Raw genomic sequence first — 19,875 nt, 5'->3', positions numbered from 1 at the left:
AGGTGGCATACCATAATTATCAATTATAAAGATTTTGTAAAAAGGTATTCACTCTAATAGTAAATTCCTGTTAGCTAAAAATATAGTTAACCTCCCGACGTTGGCCAAATTTGCTCAATCTCTACGAACCTGTAGCCAAATGTCACATCATACGTTACCATATCAAAATAAAATATTCCATTTATAACAACTTCAAATAATGATAACATACTATTTTTAAATTTTAGATAATCAGTATTTCACACTATTTAGCCAATTATTTAATTTAGCCAACAAGCATCGGACATGTTCTTTGATAATACAAAATTGCTTACTCATTGAAAAAGGAAAAAAAATATTTTTAATTAATAATATGGTAAATAATTTTGAAGTTTCATGCAGGTAAACAATTAATTACAAGAAAACAAACATGTCAAGTCAGAGGCAAACGTGGCCCCTTCAAGTATCGAAATCAGACTACTTAACTAATCACCATTTTGTAATGATTGAGCCAGAAATTAACTTACCTCAAATCGTCCACGTAATACTTCAATTGTTGGGTTGCATTTATTCAGCTACAAAAAGAGTAGCATTTACGCAAGACGTAAGAAATCATTAGAAGTTTAAATACAATTATTTTTAGAACATTTAACCTCTTAAATCTCAACTGCTATGTAATCTTTGCGATAACAGTGTCTAATTTGTTCCGTCTGGAACTCACTTACACTAAAACAAGGCAACGGTTACACATATATACTCCCTCAGTCCCACTGAATTATTTACGTTATTTTTCAGCACGCTTTTAAATTCTCGTTTAAAGTATACTTTCATAATATATTTTTTTAAAAAAAAATTCTGAAAAAAAGCTTAATGTTTAAATTTTTATTAAAAAAAGTTAAAAAAATATTTTAAAACTATATTTTATTGAAATATCGAATTACGTGTAAATAGTGTACGTAACGGAGAGAGTACAAAGAAGGTAGATGAACTTGATAGCATTACATCGATCTAACATAAAACCAGACACCTGGCGTTCGTAGGCTTAATTGTAAAGTTTCGTGTATATGAGCTAAGGCCGGAACCAACATGGAAGGTGTACTAAGGCGAGTACATAACATAAGTAATGTGACATCAGAATCTGTAAATCACAAGAAATGTACAATTATTTCTAAAAGAATATTCTTTCTATAAGTATAGACAATCAACACAAACGACTTTTGTTAGCACCATAAAAGGCCTGTTTGGAAATATATTTATAAGCCAGTTATGGCTTATAGGCCGTAACAGCTTATCAACGAGTGTTTGTCGACCCAATTTATAAACTGAATTTACAACTTATAAGTTGATAAGTTGAAAGTTGGCAATAACGTACTTTTTTCCAACTTATTTTCATTTTTTCACATTTTTCTAAAGTTTTGATTTTAAAATATAAATTTTTAAATATGTTATAATTTAAGATTCAAGAACTAATATAATTGTAGTTAATAATTATTTGTTTTAATTCAATTAAGTAAAAAAACTTCTGAATTATAAGTAAATTTATCCAAACACTTATAGAACTTATAAGTATTTATCAACTTATCACTTATTTCGCACTTAATCATTTTAAGTTATAAATTACTTATTTTAAAATTTTCCAAACGGGCACAAAGTGTCCTTGCTATATGAATTATGTGTGCATTTCACTAGAAAGTGGAAAGCACCTCAATACAGAGCCCGCTCTCGCTAGTTTCAAACTCCTATACTAATTATACTCGTGTTGCCGTACCGATAGATAATCTTGATATATTCTGTGACGATTATGAAGAATCGGACTTTTAATCTCAAATTTACGACGCTATTATAAATTCTGCAATTCGCAAACACTATGCCAGATATCTCTGGAGTTGATTCATTTCCCTTTCTCATACACCTTACAGAAACACGTCATATTCTCAAACTGCAAAACCAATTAGTAATACTGGAATTTCTGATATGTTTCTGCATTGTTTGGCTTCCCAATATTGCGGTTACCGTCCTGATATAAATACACGTCACCCCCTCTATAGCCCCACAATCTGAACAACTTCACTCTTTCCCACCTCATTTCTCATATTCCATCTCACCCAAACACCTCCTTATTATTTCCTTCCTTTCCATCCCATCCTTTATAAATTCTCCTTCCCTACCTTTGTCCTTCTTAATCACACCACCTTCTCAATTTAATTTCCTCCTATTTTCAACTTATTTCATTTTTTTTTTAAAATGCTTCTATCAGTATTCCTCGCGCTATTTCTCCCCTGCGCAGGCATGAGTGCCGTGTTCTTAGTGTACATATGTTTACTATGGTATGCTGCTAGCAACGGCGCGAACCAGGAGTTGAGGTTAGCTGAAAAGCCAACTTCTGGTAAAGGTTTGTCAGCTGCAGAGCTGGAGAAACTTCCGAAAATGACTGGAAAAGACTTGGTTATGGGGAGCGAATGCGCGGTTTGTTTAGATAACATTGCTGATGATCATCAGGTACGGCTAGTCCCGGGCTGTAATCATGGCTTTCACATACAATGTGCTGATACATGGCTGTCAAAAAACTCCGTTTGCCCTGTTTGCAGGGGAAAGCTTCATCCTGAACTTTTCGACTCCTCGGAAGCCAGTCCCTGCTGATTTTCGACATCAGAATCATCCTGTTCCGTTACACCTCTGTTTGCACTACATATGTTAAACTTGTCTTTCAGCTTTTTATTTGGTGTACTAGCTAGTTTGACATGTAAATTAATGGTATTGTTGTACATACAGTTTATGTAAACCTTTTTACTTGGTATATTAGATTTACAGCAACAGAATGCAATTTGTAAATATCTTGTTGAAGAATTTAATGAACCATAAAAAGCTGCAGTTATCAGCAGGAATTAATTGATCATGGATTGAATACAAACTAAATTGAATGAACGGTGTGACATTTTCCACTTTGCAGTATGGCAGGTCTGCTGATTCTTGAGCAGCTGCAGCACCATGTTCCAGGTTCTGCTACTGCATACATAACCTCTCCCGCCATTTCTTAATCGCCTTGTTCTACTGCATAACCCGCAAAATTGAAAATCGTACTATAGACGTTAAAATTGTACTTCTTTCGTTCCACTCTTGTTATATAAATCAGCCGAGTTTTCAATATATTGTTAATAAATTGGTCAAAAATATATTTGACTTATTTGATAAATCATCCGAATTTTTAAAAATCATTCAATAAAACACAAATCGGTAACTCAAACGATTAGTTCCGATTTCTGAAATCCGTAACTAGGATTCCGCTCATAAATTTAGATAGTTTGCAGCATACTCTAAAAAAATCATCACATCTTATTATAATTACCAAAATCCTCTTCACATTAAAATGTAAGGTAAAGTATATACGTTACTAGAAATGCTTACTATAAAATTATCTGGGAACCTAAGATGGGTAATCATGGAATATCACTGGCGATTTGATATTATTATAAATGAAGTTTATCGAAGAACAATGAGTAAGATCAACCTATTATATTAAGAGTTCACGGTAATGCATCGTCCTTTGTTCTAATAGTATCTCCACTTCCCTCGCGATAAGGTTGTACTTGGATATGTGCTTTCATAGTTGCATCCATTTTATAATGTTTTAAAATTGTATATAATTAAGTAATAATTTGATTAAATATTAATTTTTTAAAATAATTTTTTTTAATATTTCAATATGATGGAAATAATTTATTTTTATAATTTCATTAAAGTAATAAGATACATGAGACAGATTCAAATATATATTGAGGATAAAAGAAGTTCATTAAATTTTAAGTAATTTTTCAAGAGAAAGAAACTTTTATCATATACTTCATTCATTAATTAGACTCCAATATTTTTAAATTCGGATATGACAGAAACACAGTAAAAATTATGAAAAAAAGGAAAATCAAATCTATAATATGAGTAGTCCTACTAGATTAAGGACCTCGTGAGACCGCAGTTTCATTTATTTGGAAGAAGTGTATAAACTGTACGTCAATGGAGATAGATTGTTTATTTTGCAGCGGAAAGGGGTATCTGTCCATAACTTTTGTTGTGTTGTAGTTTACTGTCCCAAATTTCTCCATAATTTATGTTTGCTACCCCTCCCCCCACCTTTTCTTAATAATGTCACCTTTCAGTTGCTAAAATCATACGAGTATATGACCCTGTTGATTCATATTTTAGACTCTATGGCTGCTTTATGTTCCACACACTTTTAACTTCAACTATGAATACTTGAAATTAACCTTTGTTAATGTCATGCAATTTTGTTTTTGACAAAAACGCTTTTAGTGCTAGCACACAAACTTGAAAATCAATTTTCATCTATAATTCTACCTTATATTCTATACAGCTCTCATGTTAGTCCGTCTCATGAAATCAATCAATCAATTAATCGTACCCAATAATACCGTCTATGATAGTGTCCGGGAAGGATATAGCATGTTGGGAAAACAACAATAGTAAATAACTATTATACTAACACAATGAGGCAGTTATATAACCAATAACAAGAATAAGGCAATAACACCGATAACGAAAACAAAACACGAAGGTCGTAAGAAAAAATAAATCAGCAATTGTAAAAAAAATAAGAAGAGAAAGAAAGCTTAGCGTAATTAAACTTTCAATCACAACTGAGTCACCAATCCCTCGAGAGGAAGAGGTTGTTCTTGAAGAGTTTATTACCCTCATTTACTATGTTCAGAGACTGCAATAACTCTCCCAGGATAAAACAGCAACAACACACCGGTTCACAGCAACTCGATGTACAAACAACGATCAGACCTCAGTCGCCAAAACATATGCTAATCTGTATAATTTTGGAGGAGAGAAAAAGAGGAAGATGATAGCTAGGGTTTCACGTATGTATATTTCAACGTATTTCAACCTCTATATTCCAAAATGTTTTGTTCAGTATATATATTACACCCCAAAACATAATTGAATATGTTATATTAATTAAAATAAATATTTTGACTTAAATGCATTTAATGAATACTTTCAGAATCAGAAACAGCCCATCCCCGGTGGATAATGCTTAGTACACCGATGGATAATCCATACATTGTACACCGATGGATAATGCTCACTTAGTACCCCGACGGATATTGTACACTTTGTACCCCGGTGGATAATGCACACTTTGTACCCCGGTGGATAATGCACACTTTGTACCCCGACGGATAATGTACACTTTGTACCCCGGTGGATAATGCACACTTTGTACTCCGGTGGATAATGCACACTTTGTACCACGACGGATAATGTACACTTTGTACCCCGACGGATAATGTACACTTTGTACTCCGACGGATAATCAGTCCAGTGCATTTTGTACCCCGGTGGATAATCAATTCAGTGTATTTTCCAAATCCTGATATTCATATTCAATATTCATATTAAAATAATATAATAAGTCAGTAAATATTATAATTAAACATTAAATAAACTTCCTTGCTTACTTAATCAATGTGGGACAAACCCACACAACCCTTTTCAAACTACTAACTTCAACTCAATTTCTTTATGGATTACACTAAGAAAATGACTTAGATCCAAACATGAAAGTTTAAGTACTCATTACAAAGAACAACCTCTAACAATTAGATTTAGGAAATTACATAAGAACATGTCTAAAATATGCCTCAAACTTTCCATTTTCTAACAATCCCCCACAAATCCATACAGAAATGCATATCAGATTTTATCATGACTTGTTTTTCAGAGTCGGTACCCTCCCGGGTTTGAACCCTCCTAAGTCCTCTACTTCGATGGCTACCGGATATAGATGGAATATTTCACCTTGAATCTTTATCCGTGAAGTGTAACCACACTCCATAGACGACGACAAGTCAAAGGCTATGGTCAGATCTACGGCTTTGAGACATTATGGTCGTGTCTCGATGTTGTTCGTCGAATGCCTCAAGGAATAACCCTTTCCTCTAATTGTGACCTTACAATAACATTCGCTTAGCTGGGCATCTCCAAAGATGTACTGCCTACATCTCGTCTTACGACTTGACCCCATTCAGAGTTATAAAACTCTTGATATACTTGCAGTTTCAGTACCTTTTGAGTTTCCAGGGGATAGACTCAGATACGCAAGTATCAGTCTATATAAAGTAAAGGTACTACCGATTCATCCTTACAACTTCGTATTACCACATTGAATACACTTCGAGGGATCTCCTCTCAGGTGTATTGGGTTCCCGCTATAGATGAACCATGATGGGTTATCAGTCACATCCCCAACCTCGACTTAAGGACCACAACATGCTCAAGCCCCTTAGTCAAAGGATCAGCTATATTATCATGAGTTCCTATGAACTCAGTAGAAATAATCCTATAAGACACAAGACCCCTTATAGACTTAAGCCTAACTTGGATGTGTCTCTTTGTTTTAGCATTATACTTAACACTTCTGACTTTGTCGATAGTTGTACGGCTATCACAATGAACAGAAATGGCAGGAAGCGGCTTGCTTACTACATGTAACATACTCATGAGTCCATGTAACCATTCAGCCTCCGTCCCCGTGGCATTAAGTGCACACAACTCAGCCTCAAAAGTAGACCGAGTAATCAAAGTCTGTCTAGAAGACTTCCAGGATACTGCTCTACCCGCAAGGGTAAACACATATCCAGTCACTCCATTGGAACCGGATTTCTTAGCTATCCAGCTTGCATCACTGTACCCCTCGAGTACCCCCCGGAAATCTCCGGTAATGCAATCCAAGAGAAATTGTTCCCTTGAGATATCTAAGAACTCTATCCAGTGCCTCCCAATGAGTCTTGTTCGGACAGCTTGTATATCTAGCTAATTTAGACAGAGAATAAGAAATATCTGGTATAGTCACATTAGCAAGATATTGCAAACTCCCAATAATCTGAGAATACCTTAACTGAGACACATGAACACCTGAACTATTCTTGATAAGGCCAACTTTATGATCGAATGGAGTACTAGCGATTCTACAATTTGAATAATCATACTTCTCAAGTATAGATTTCTCTATATAATGAGACTGTGACAAGGTTATTCCATCGGTTGACCGAGTCAACTTGATCCCAAGAATCACACTAGCTTCACCCGTATCCTTCATCTCAAAGTGCCTTTTCAAGAAACTCTTTATCTCGTTAATAATCTCAATATTGGTTCCAAACAACAAAATATCATCCACATATAGGCACACAATCACACATTCATTTTCTCTAACCTTATAGTAGACGCACTTGTCACTTTCATTAACTAAAAACTCAAAGCCTAAAACAGTTTCATCAAACTTCTTGTGCCAGTCTATAGGAGCTTGTTTTAGGCCATAAATGGATTTGACTAACTTACATACTTTCCTCTCGTTACCAAAAGCAACAAATCCCTCAGGCAGATCCATATAAATCTCTTCTTCAAGGTCACCATGAAGAAAAGCTGTCTTTACATCCATCTGATGGATGATAAGACCATGTACGGAAGCCAATGCAATAAACAATCTGATTGTTGTCATTCTAGCAACAGGAGAGTATGTATCAAAATAGTCAATTCCTTCTCTTTGCCTAAAGCCCTTAGCAACTAGCCTAACCTTGTACTTATCTATTGAACCATCAGGGTTTAACTTCCTCTTGAAAATCCACTTACATCCTATAGTAGAACACCCAGGAGGGAGATCGACTAACTCCCATGTTCCGTGAGAAACAATGGAGTCCATCTCACTCTTCACAACGCCTTTCCAGTGCCTCGACTCCGAAGAATCCATGGCCTTACGGAAAGTTGAAGGTTCGTCCTCGATATTGTAAGTGATGTAATCACTTCCAAAGTCCTTGACTAGCCTTGCACGCTTACTTTTTCTAGGTTACTCTACTTCGTTAGGAGTAGAGCTACTACCAGGATCCACCCCCACATTCATCATCCTTTTCACATGATCGGAAATGGAACTTGATGTGTGAGTGGGATCATCATCAGAAGTACCTTGTGGTATACTAGTCTGTTAGGTCACACACACTGTAGAGGGGGTGAATACAGTGTAAAATACAATCAAATCGAACTTTTAATATTTCAAGTAACAGAAAACAAACTTTATTGAAACAATAAACTCTGTTACAGTATTGAACTGTTACCTCTCAGTGATGAACAAATATCACGAGAGCTGCTAGGGTTACAATTAATAATCTCTTCGAATATGATAACACTTATAGTGTAAACCCTATGTCTGTGTTTATATACTACACAGTTACAAGATAATCGCTAATTGATATGGAATATAATTCTGCTTCCTAAAATATATCAATCAGATATCTTTTCTTCCAAGTATTTCATTCTTCACGGAACTCCTTCTTCATGCATATCTCTTCTTATGTTTATCTCGATCTTCTTTCCTTTAATCAGCTACTGTCCTTATCTGAACGTCCTTCGACACTTAAGTTCTGATATCCATCTTCTGATGATTATCTCCTGATAATATAAGTACTGATATCCTTAAGTCCTGACTTCCAGTAAGTACTGATTTATCCTGTTTAAGTAAGATCTGAAAACTAAACATAAATCATATTAGCCATGACATTATCAAATATATCTAACAATCTCCCCCAACTTGTAAATTAGCATAATATACAAGTTTAACATATATTTGATGATGTCAAAAACATTAAGTACAAATGCATGAGAATTAGACTAGATAACTACAACTTATAGTCCTTAAAGCTTTACCAACATTTAACTTCTGATAACAGCTTCAGTCTGTACAAATATCAGAATTTAATCAGTTGTAGATCTTGACTTGGCTTCATCTTCTGATCTCTCTGATGTCAGGAGTTGTTCTGAGATAGTTCTTCAACAAACATCTCTCAGCATATCTAAGTTCATCAATCATCCTCCTTTTAGCATCTTTAAGCTCTGCAGTATCTTCACCAATTTGAAAGATTGCAGCCCTGAGATCATTAACCTTTGCTTTTCTTATATCCTGATCCAGTCTGATCAAATAAGCTTTATCAGACTCAAGATTGAATTCCACAGCCCTGTAACCTAGAAAGGTAGTTATAATTTTAGCAGTGTTGGGCTTCATTTTAACTATATCACCCTTGTGATCTCTGTACTTTGGAACATATGTGCTGTCAGACTTAACAGAATAAAGCCTTTTCTGTCTCTGAATCTGATCCTTCAAATAGTTTATAGCACTTCCTGTCAATCTGTCATCTACTTGAAGTAAGAATAGTACATGCTCCAATTCTTCAAAATACTTCAATGGAATGGCATTTTGCCTTATATGATAAACCCTACCATCTGTCATGAAGTACAACAAGATGTGTTCTTTCAAGTAGGTATGGTAAACCATTTGTACAGACTCTAGTTGATTCAATCTCTCAGGAGTTGCTCCAATACCTAGTTCACTCAAGGAAGTTGGATCATTGGTAGTGTTCTGTATTCTTCTTTCATCAGCACTTCTCAATCCAGTTTTATCTCTTGCTTCCTTTCCAATAACTACTCTTGCTTCAAAACCACTTGCATCAGTCTTCAGAGGTTGAGTCTGTTTTGCTTTAGTGAATCCTGGTAGGAGTGTCTTTGGTCTATCTTCTGATATCAAGTTAACTTGAGCTGTGTCAGAGGTTACTTGCTTCTTTGGAATATCAGAACTTACTTTATCTTGACTCTGAACAACTTGAGCCATGTCAGAGGTTGTTTTAAGAACTTTTCTTGAAGTCAGAGCAAGATCATCCTTTTCATCAGTGATTTCTTCATTCTCAGGAGGCACATAAACCTTGATAGGTTCACCAACCTTTTCTTTACCCTTGGATCTTGGATCTATCTGCGGTTGTGATTTAGCCAATGTTGCTTCAGTATATGTCCTTTCTTTTATGACAATTCCTTTGAGTTTTGGAAGTGTCTTTTTACCAGAAGCTTCAGATTTAGATGTGACTTTTTCTGATTTAAGTCTGGCTTCTTCTTCCATTAAACTCTCCAAGTCCATTCCTGGATTTTCCTGAAGAAATAACTGTCTTGACATTTCTTCATCAAGATCTAAAAGTTCATCAGAACTTATCCTTTTACCAGTAGCAGAACTAATTCTTTTCCCAGTATCAGAACTTGTCCTGTGACTTGTGATTTCAGCTTTTCTTGATGAGAAACCTCTACCTTGACTATGACCTCTACCCATTCCAGAGTTTCCTTGATCATCCTTTTCATCATCCTTTCCTTTCAGTGTCTTGTCAGTCTTGCATTTGGACTTTATTACTTTCTCCCCCTTTTTGGCATCAGCAGGTAGTAGAAGAGAGACAAGCAATTCCACTGAAGCTTGGATTTCAGTAAGTTGAGATTGCTGAGAAGCTTGATTTTTCAGAATATCATCAATCTGAGCTTGTTGTGTGTCTTGAGTCTTCTCAATATAAGCAATCCTATCAAAGGTAGGTTGGAAGAACTTTTTCTTATCAATCTTGTGAACTTGTTCTTACTTCATTAGTTCTTCCCTTAAGAGATGTAACTCTGCATGAGTATGTGAATGAAGACCTTTTAAATGTTTAGTACTCAATACAGTGACTCTAAACTGTGTTTTGAAATCATCAGTATTTAACATCTCATCAGCTTTTGTCAATTGCTCAGCAAGATGCTTTGCAGTTGGAACACAGGTGACTGAGTTCCATTCCTTAGTCCACTCCTGTCCTGCAAGAGTTTCACTCCAAGGCATTGGTGCCTCTCTGGTAACAAACTTCTTAACAAGTTCTGACTTAAGAATAGTTTGTTGAGGAGCATGTCCTGAAGGACCTGCTTCATCAGCATCTACATTTGAAGCAGCATCACCAGTATCTCCAGCATTTGCAGTATCAGAACTTAAAGAATCAGCATCTTCTGATAAAACAACAGTGTGAGTAGCAATGAAGGCTTCAGCATCCTCTAATTGCTGATCTGATTCTAAGTTCTGATCAACAACCATATCCTGATGCTCACCTATATTCTGATCATCAGCATTTAGATGCAGAGAAGGTGTAGTAGATAACTCTGGAGTTTGTACAGCATCAGTAACATGTGTTGTTGATGGATTAGTTGATGTTGGAGCTTCTAAGAGAATTACTTCAGGCACAACCAAGGTCTGAACATCAATATCAGCACTTGTGCCTGGATCAACAGGAGATACAGATGGTGTGTTGACCTTTTCAGAAAAAGCTTCCTAAGATGGAGTTGATGAAGAAGAAGTGACTTTAGCAAATTCCTTTTCTTGTGAGATCAGAGATTCCTGATCCCCTTCCTTAGCTGCTGCTTCTTCATCATCTGAAACTGGCCTTTTTGCCCTCTGTTTCTTGTATCTCTTTGTAGATATGGATTCCTTGGGAGTGTCAGGAACAGTCATTCTTCTAAGCCTCTTGAGAAGCCTAGATCCCCCAATTCCAGAATCCTTCTGAAAAGTCACTTTCTCAGCTTCTTTAACAACAGGTTCTGAAGAAGGAACCTGTTCCTCAGTATCAGATTCATCTCTCAAAGCAATCCTCCTTCTCTTTTGAGGTGTTTGAGGAACAGTCTTTGTCCTCTTAGGTTTGGAAGATGAAGGCTTCACAGTAGGTGCTGAGGATGAGGGCTGAACTGTCTATGAAGTGGAGAGATAGGATTTGATATATTGCCTGAGGGTTGGTTGAGTAGAATGAGTGGTAGGTGCTGATGGTTGTTGTGGTATTTGAGAGGTTGATGTTGGTTGGACATCAGTATAAACAGATCTATAAGTATCAGGATCAGCATTTACTAAGATCTGTTTTACAGAATGAGGAATCTGTAAAGGTCTAACCACTGATTTCTTAGTGTCAGCATTTATTAGGTCATTAAAGTAGCATTTTGCAACCTTAAAAGGTGGAGTTGAGGAACTGACTAATTGAGGTTCATCAGTATAAAAAGTATATATAAGTTGACAGAATCTAGCAAAGTAAACAACATTCCTATCCTCTATCATCCTATCCCCAATAAAACCAATTATTACAGTTGCAAAATCAAAATGAGTTTGGTTTATAATAGCATACCCGATGTGCTGACTCATTATGGGAATAACATCAAAATTCGAACACTTGTTTCCGAAAGCTTTAGTGATGCAGTCGAAGAAGAAGCTCCATTCCCTCCTGATATGAGCCCGTTTCAACTGCCCAAGCTTTGCCAAACTCTGTTCATATCCCAAACTGGCCATTCACTCCTGGAGAGCTGATTCCTCTGGAATTGAAAAAGTACATCCTTTTGGGAGATGTAGAGCCTTGCGTATTGTACCAGGAGTGACTACATATGAAGAATCACCCACTTCGAAAACAATACTGGGAGTGCCATGCGTACCACCATTATCAAAGTGCCCAGTCCGCCAAAATGTCAGAACTTGTTGGCTCGAAAAGACTGAAGGCTGGGTCAATGCATACCCATTCTCACTGTGTGCAAGAAGATCTTGCACAAAATGTAATTCAGATGGAGCTTCAGCATGATCAAGAATTGCAGCATAGTTGTTTGGAACAAATTTAACTTCATCAATGATTAAATCCTTTGGTGCCATGAGAAAAATTGATATTTAAGAGTGCCTGTTAGGTGTTTGATAAAATGTCTGTATGAAAAACCAACGTGAGAAGAAGAAAGAGAGTAAAATCAAGTAGAGAGAAAAAGTATGAAAGGAAATAAAAGATTAAAAAATCCTCTCTCTGTCTTACTTATACTTTTAAAAAAAATGTTACCGTTGGACACCTGTCAGACATGCAGTAATAACGGATAGTTACTGGGTGCGAGAAAACAGTAATCATTACTTACCCAATTGTAGTTTGTCAAGGAGAAACCGTTCCACTTACCCATTTATTCCATTAATCAAGGTGAAACAGTTTTAATTCAGAATTGAAATCGTTCCCACTTATTTAATTATTGTTCACTGCAACATCAATATTCTGAAAATAAATCGAGTGAAAATGACCAAGATAAATCAGATGAGTAAGTACTGATAAAGGAAAATCAGAACTTAAATTAAAACAGAAATTATATGGTCATCAGAATATGAATATGTATCAGGATTTAACAATGCATTAAAATATCTCATAGATAAGATCTTGAAACAAAAACAAATTTCATTAATATATCAAGAGAATACATTCATGAAATTTAAATTATATCAGAACTTGTACAAGATTTCCCTAAGCTGCTAAACCTAACGTCAACAACCTTTGTCCTAGCTCAAGAAGCAGGGCAAGGCTGATGATGAAGAAAAATAGGAAGAAGAAAATAAACCATTTCTTCTTCCTACTCTCGATAAACAGAATGGCTAGTCGAATGATTCGCTCTTGCTGGCAGAGAGCTTCCAGCCTTTCCTCCTCCAATCGCTCCAGATGGCGATGGTAGTCCATGTAGAAGAACAGGAGGTGGGTGAGTACCTCCTGGGGAACAGAGTCCCATATCTCATCAGGAATGGCAGTGACGTGCCATTCCTGCTGCCAATCGGCACAGCTCAGCTCCATGTTGAAGGTTTCGTAGTTCAAAAACATATTGTATCTGACCATGGTGTTTTTGACAGAAAAAGTATGAAGATGAGTTTGTGAGAAAAGATTTGATGGGAAGGCTGAAGTGAAGTGGTTGCTTATATAGGCAGGAGAATGCCAGGAGACGCAAAGAAATTTAATGCTGACAGGTAGAATTAATTTTACCTCGTCTCCCCAGACTTGGAAAAAGAAAAACATTCATTGGAAAGGGAAAACATGATTTAATGCGCACAAGAAGCAAGTAAAAGTTGACTGTTCAAGTACGAGTACCACTATCCCTAACCATAGTGACTATTAATCTTCCACTTCAACATATTCAGGTTTAAACTGAGACTGTTTCCAAATTTTATCCACAAATAAGTCAAGTAAAGAATCATACGTTAATATCAGAACTTAGACTTATATCAGAACTTAACAGTCATCAGAACATAATTTTTTAACTCGAAAAAGAAATGCCTATCTTAGTAAGTCCTCTCACAAATTCTGATTTATATTCTTCAGAACTTAATCATCAGAATATGTAATCAGAACTTGTCCTCAGAATGTGTGCAATGTGACACAATGACTGTTCATCTAAAATAACATAGATCACCACAGTGATTTTCATCATTCATATGGAGTGATTAGTGTGTGCATTAAGCTAAATATCAGACAAAGAGTAAAGTCTGATTCACTTCAGTACATCTTAGAAATAAGGCATAACTAAAACTTTGCTAAGGAACTGTTATTATCCTGAAACCTACTGATGAATGAGTTCATGCTTGAGTCCACCTCAACTATTGTGTGCTAATTTTGTGCATCTTTTTAAATTCCTTTTTACAGTGGCTTCTCAGTGTAAGTGAGTCACGACTGCTTATCAGAATTTATGCTATTATCAGAGTATTTCTCCAGTAATTATAGAGTGTGAAAAGTCACCAAGAAAATATTTTATTTGCTTTTCTGATGCATATTACTTAATACCAGCAATGCACTTGGATCTTCCCTTCCACATTTTTACTCTAGATCTCAAAGGAGTACCTGATTTTTAATCCTTGTTTCATTTTTTTTTCTTTTGATAAGTGAGGTTTATCATCACTTAGTACATTCAACAGATTTACTAGCATCAGAACTTAACAGATGAGTAACATTATTCTAGTTTGTGACTTAGTAATAAGATAGACAAAGTAAACTCAACTAAGCTCAATTATCAGAATTTGCTTGTGTCAATAGATTTCCACAGAAATAATTACTTCTTACATGGGATCCCTTATTTATTGAAGACTACTAGTTCAGCATCTAGCACAGTTATCCTCATAGGATTAAATAGTTACTTAAATAGACATATCACTTATCAGAGTTTAGAAACATATATCAGACACCAATCAGTACTTAAACATATTTTTCAATTAAGCACAGAATACACAAAGAGATTAAATTCTGTAAATACTGATCATAAAGTCTGATGCAACAGAACAAAACTAAGCAGATTTAGAGAAAGAACCTGAAACCATTCCAAGTTCATTTACCAATCTTGTAAAGGTAGCTTCACACAATGGTTTTGTGAAGATATCTGCTAGTTGTTGATCTGTTGGAACAAAGTGCAACTCCACTGTACCTTCATCTACATGTTCCCTGATGAAGTGGTACCTGATGCTGATGTGCTTTGTCATAGAGTGTTGAACTGGATTACCTGTCATAGCAATAGCACTTTGATTATCACAGTAAATAGGGATTTTGAAATATGTTAACCCATAATCCAGTAACTGATTCTTCATCCAAAGAATCTGTGCACAACAACTTCCTGCAACAATATATTCTGCTTCTACAGTTGATGTGGAAATTGACTTTTGTTTCTTGCTAAACCAAGAAACCAATCTGCCTCCAAGAAATTGGCAGCTTCCACTTGTGCTTTTCCTGTCAATTTTACAACCTGCAAAATCTGCATCTGAGTAACCTATTAGTTTAAAATCTGATTCTCTGGGATACCATAATCCCAGATCAGCTGTTCCCTTAAGATATTTAAAAATTCTTTTCACAACTGTTAAGTGAGGTTCTCTTGGATCTGCTTGAAATCTTGCACAAAGACAGGTAGCATACATGATATCAGGTCTACTAGCAGTTAGATAGAGTAGAGAGCCAATCATACCTCTGTAATCAGTAATATCTACTGATTTACCAGTATCCTTATCCAGTTTTGTTGCAGTGGCCATGGGAGTGGATGCACTTGAACAATCTTGCATTCCAAATTTCTTCAGCAAGTTTCTGGTGTACTTAGTTTGACAAATAAAAGTGCCTTCTTCATTTTGCTTGACTTGAAGGCCCAGAAAATAGCTAAGTTCCCCCATCATACTCATCTGATACCTTTATTGCATCAGTTTGGCAAACTTCTTGCAAAGTCTGTCATTTGTAGACCCAAAAATGATATCATCAACATAAATATGGACCAGAAGTAAGTCCTTTCCATGGTTGAGGTAGAACAGTATTTTGTCTATTGTTCCTCTGTTGAATCCACTTTTCAGAAGAAACTGAGCTAAAGTCTCATACCATGCTCTAGGAGTTTGCTTAAGTCCATAAAGTGCTTTATTAAGCCTGTAGACATAATCTGGATGTTTGGAATCTACAAAGCCTGAAGGTTGTTCAACATATACTTCCTCCTCCAATTCTCCATTGAGAAAAGCACTTTTCACATCCATTTGAAAGACAGTAAACTTTTTGTGAGCAGCATAAGCAAAAAATATCCTTATGGCTTCGAACCTAGCAACTGGTGAAAATGTTTCATCATAATCAATTCCCTCTTGTTGAGAATATCCGTTTGCAACCAGCCTTGCCTTATTCCTTGTAATTATGCCATCACTGTCAGTTTTGTTTCTGAACACCCACTTTGTACCAACAACAGACCTATTCTTTGGTCTTGGCACTAGGGTCCAGACTTTGTTTCTTTCAAATTCATTTAACTCTTCCTGCATTGCTTGCACCCAATCAACATCTTGAAGAGCTTCTTCCACTTTCTTTGGCTCAGTCTGAGAGAGAAAAGAATTGTAAAGACATTCGTTTGAAGTACATGTTCTAGTTCTGACACCTGCATCAGGATTTCCAATTATCAAATCAGGTGTATGTGATTTAGTCCACTTCCTTGCAGATGGAAGGTTTTCTCTAGAACTGGATGCTCCCCCATGATCCATGATGTCTTCATTTTAATTTTCTGATGCTCCCCCCTGAAACTATGCTCTCTGAGTTGGATTCTTCAGAATTTAGATTTTCAGCACTATCAGAACTTGGCTTATCAGAACTTGACGAATCAGAACTTGAAGAGCCAGATGTGTGTTCTGATGCTTCTTGAGATGTGGTATATTCTTGAGTATGCTTCCCCTGCATAGGTGCATCTTCCTTTGGCGTAGTCACCACAATTTCAATAACATTAGAGTTTAATCCATCAGAGTTTACAGTATCAGTACTTAGACTGTCAGGATTTTCAGTATTAGTACTTGAGTTTTCATTTTCAAATCTCAGCTGATCATGATCAATAAAATCTTCAAGACCAGTAATATTCTTGTCATCAAAAGAGACATTGATAGATTCCATGACCACTCTTGTTCTCAAATTATAGACTCTGAAGGCTTTTGTGGAAAGTGGATATCCAACAAAGATTCCTTCATCAGCTTTTAGATCAAATTTAGATAGCTGTTCAGGATGAGTCTTGAGAACAAAACACTTGCATCCAAATACATGAAAGTACTTCAGATTTGGCTTCTTTTTCTTCACCATCTCATATGGTGTTTTTCCTTTCTTGTTAATGAGTGTTGCATTTTGAGTAAAACAAGCAGTCTGCACAGCTTCAGCCCAGAAATAGGTTGGAAGCTTTGCTTCTTCAAGCATTGTACGTGCAGCTTCAATGAGAGTTCTATTCTTCCTTTCAACAACTCCATTTTGCTGTGGAGTTCCAGGAGCAGAAAATTCCTGCTTAATTCCTTGGTTTTTGCAGAACTCTTCCATTATCAAATTCTTGAACTCAGTGCCATTATCACTCTTTATAGTTTTCACAGAATCTTTGACCAATTTATCCAGATGTTTGACATGATCAATCAAGATAGATGCAGTTTCACTTTTTGTGTGCAAGAAATACACTCATGTGTATCTGGTGAACTCATCCACTATGACCAACGCATATTTCTTCTTTGCAATAGACATGACATTCACTGGACCGAATAGATCAACATGTAGTAGATGATAAGGCTCAAGAATTGATGATTCAGTCTTGCTCTTGAATGAAGATTTTCTTTATTTGGCTTTCTGACATGAATCACAAAGACCATCAGGAGCAAATACTGTGTTTGGAAATCCTCTCACAAGATCTTTCTTGACCAGTTCATTTATATTGTTGAAATTTAAATGAGAGAGTTTCTTATGCCAATTCCAGCTTTCTTCAATTGATGCTCTACTCATCAGACAGATTGCAGACCCATCAGTACTTGTTGAAAGCTTAGCTTCATAAATGTTACCACGCCTGTATCCTTTCAAAACAACTTTGCCTTTAGATTTACTCACTGTTTCACAGTGTTCTTCAAAGAAATCAACATGATAACCTCTGTCACAGATTTGACTTATACTCAGTAGGTTGTGTTTAAGTCCTGAGACCAGAGCTACTTGTTTAATTATGACATTTCCAAGATTGATATTGCCATATCCCAATGTTTTTCCAATGTTGCCATCTCCATAAGAAACACTTGGGCCAACTTTCTCCACAAAGTCTGATAACAGGGCTTTATTTCCAGTCATATGTCCTGAACATCCACTGTCCAGAACTAGAATATTTTTCCTGTTGCCCTGCAATCATAAAGACCACTATTGATTAGTTTTAAGGATCCAGACTTGCTTGGATCCTTTGGCCTTATCAAGTTTGTTAACATTTGCAGCGGATTTAGCATCAGAGTTTATGTTAACATTTTTCTTAACAGAACTTACACTATCAGACTTTGAATCAAAATTTACACTAGAAGAAACAATGGAAACTTTCTTCAAAGAAGGTTTTAATTGATAATAATCATTGTACAAACTATGATATTCCTTACAAGTATAAATGGAATGCCATAAACTACCACAATGAAAACAAGGATTTTGTGGTTTATATCTAACAGACTGACTCTTAACTCCTGATTTTGAAGGTAAGGAGTTTATGTTCTTATTCTTCCTGCGAAAAGAGGCCAGATGGTTAGAACTTCCACAGTTATGGCAAGTTTTCCTAGGAGCATCAGGAATAGATTTATAATCATTGCTTTTATTTACACCTTCCTTTCCATTCCTATTTTTCCTAGGTGATTTTACCTTGTTTGCATTCTTAACATCTTTCAGCTTATGCTTAAGCTGCTTTTTAGTCATTAAGCCTATGTTTACTTCAGCTGTCTTTTCCTGTTTTAGTTTGTCAGAAGTTAATCCCTCTCTAACTTCTGATTTATCATTATCAGACTTTACAGTTACAAACTTAACAGGTTTTAACTTTGGCTTTTGCTTAACAACAGGCTTAATTTCTACAGTTCCTTTGTCATTCTTATCCTCTCCATAACCTAAGCCCTCTTTCCAATTTTCACTACTTAGCAAATTTTGAGTTGTCCTGCCAGAGTTAGTCCAAGTCCTGATTATCTCTCTTTCCTTTTCTAACTCAGTTTTTAGAGATTCATTCATTTTTAGCACTTCATCCCTAACATAAAAAGTATCATCTCTATCCTTCTGAGTTTGATGGAACATAACTAACTCTTTTTCTAAGAAATCATTTCTTTTCTTAAAAGCAAGATTTTCAGAAGTTAATCTTTCACATGTTAAAGTTTGATCTCTATAACTAACAAACATGGTTTTAAGATATCTTCTCAACTCATTAATATCATCAGTATGAAAAGCATAAGTAGTCTGAGGTACCTTTGTTTCAGCAGCTTCAGAACTGCTCTCAGCACTTTCTTTATCAGCATTTGCCATCAACGCATAGTTCTCCTCACTTTCAGAGTCTGAGGTGTCTGTCCAGCTTTTCTGCTTTGTGACAAGAGCCTTGCCTTTGTCACTCTTTACTTTCTTGCAATCAGGAGATATGTGGCCTTTCTCACCACAGTTATAGCATTTGACATTGGTATAATCTCCTCTATCAGACTTTCCTCCTCTGCCTTCAGATCTTCTGAAATTCTTCTTATCAGGACTTGTGCCTTTCCTGGAAAACTTCTTTCCCTTCCTGAACTTCCTGTATGCAATCTTTGTGATCCCTTTCACCATAAGAGCACACAGCTTCATCATCTCCTCATCAGCATCAGTCTCAGGCAAGCTTTCAGAATCTGAGTCATCATCACTTTCAGAACTTGATGACTCAGTATCAGACTTTGTGAAAAGAGCTTTACCCTTGTCTTTTCTTGAGGTAGCTGCCTTGGGGGATTCTTCTTCAGCCTTAAGAGTA

General features: G+C 36.0%; 1 protein-coding gene across 1 annotated transcript; it reads left to right on the top strand.

The window, feature by feature from the left end:
* The first annotated feature begins 2,268 nt into the window (after positions 1-2,268).
* On the top strand, positions 2,269-2,619 carry LOC141705106 (E3 ubiquitin-protein ligase ATL23). Its single transcript, XM_074508179.1, has one exon. The coding sequence runs from the start codon at positions 2,269-2,271 to the stop codon at positions 2,617-2,619; it is 351 nt and encodes a 116-aa protein (XP_074364280.1).
* Positions 2,620-19,875: the final 17,256 nt, after the last annotated feature.

Source organism: Apium graveolens, chromosome 2 (assembly GCF_009905375.1).
Source record: "Apium graveolens cultivar Ventura chromosome 2, ASM990537v1, whole genome shotgun sequence".
Classification (NCBI taxonomy): Eukaryota; Viridiplantae; Streptophyta; class Magnoliopsida; order Apiales; family Apiaceae; genus Apium; species Apium graveolens.
The sequence above is the reverse complement of the archived record's forward strand: the minus strand, read 5'-3'. Positions and strand labels throughout refer to the sequence as shown.

What these genes read in the sequence shown, in the direction of transcription:
- LOC141705106 (XM_074508179.1), top strand. Translation starts at nt 2,269, where the DNA reads ATGAGTGCCGTGTTCTTAGTGTACATATGTTTACTATGGTATGCTGCT.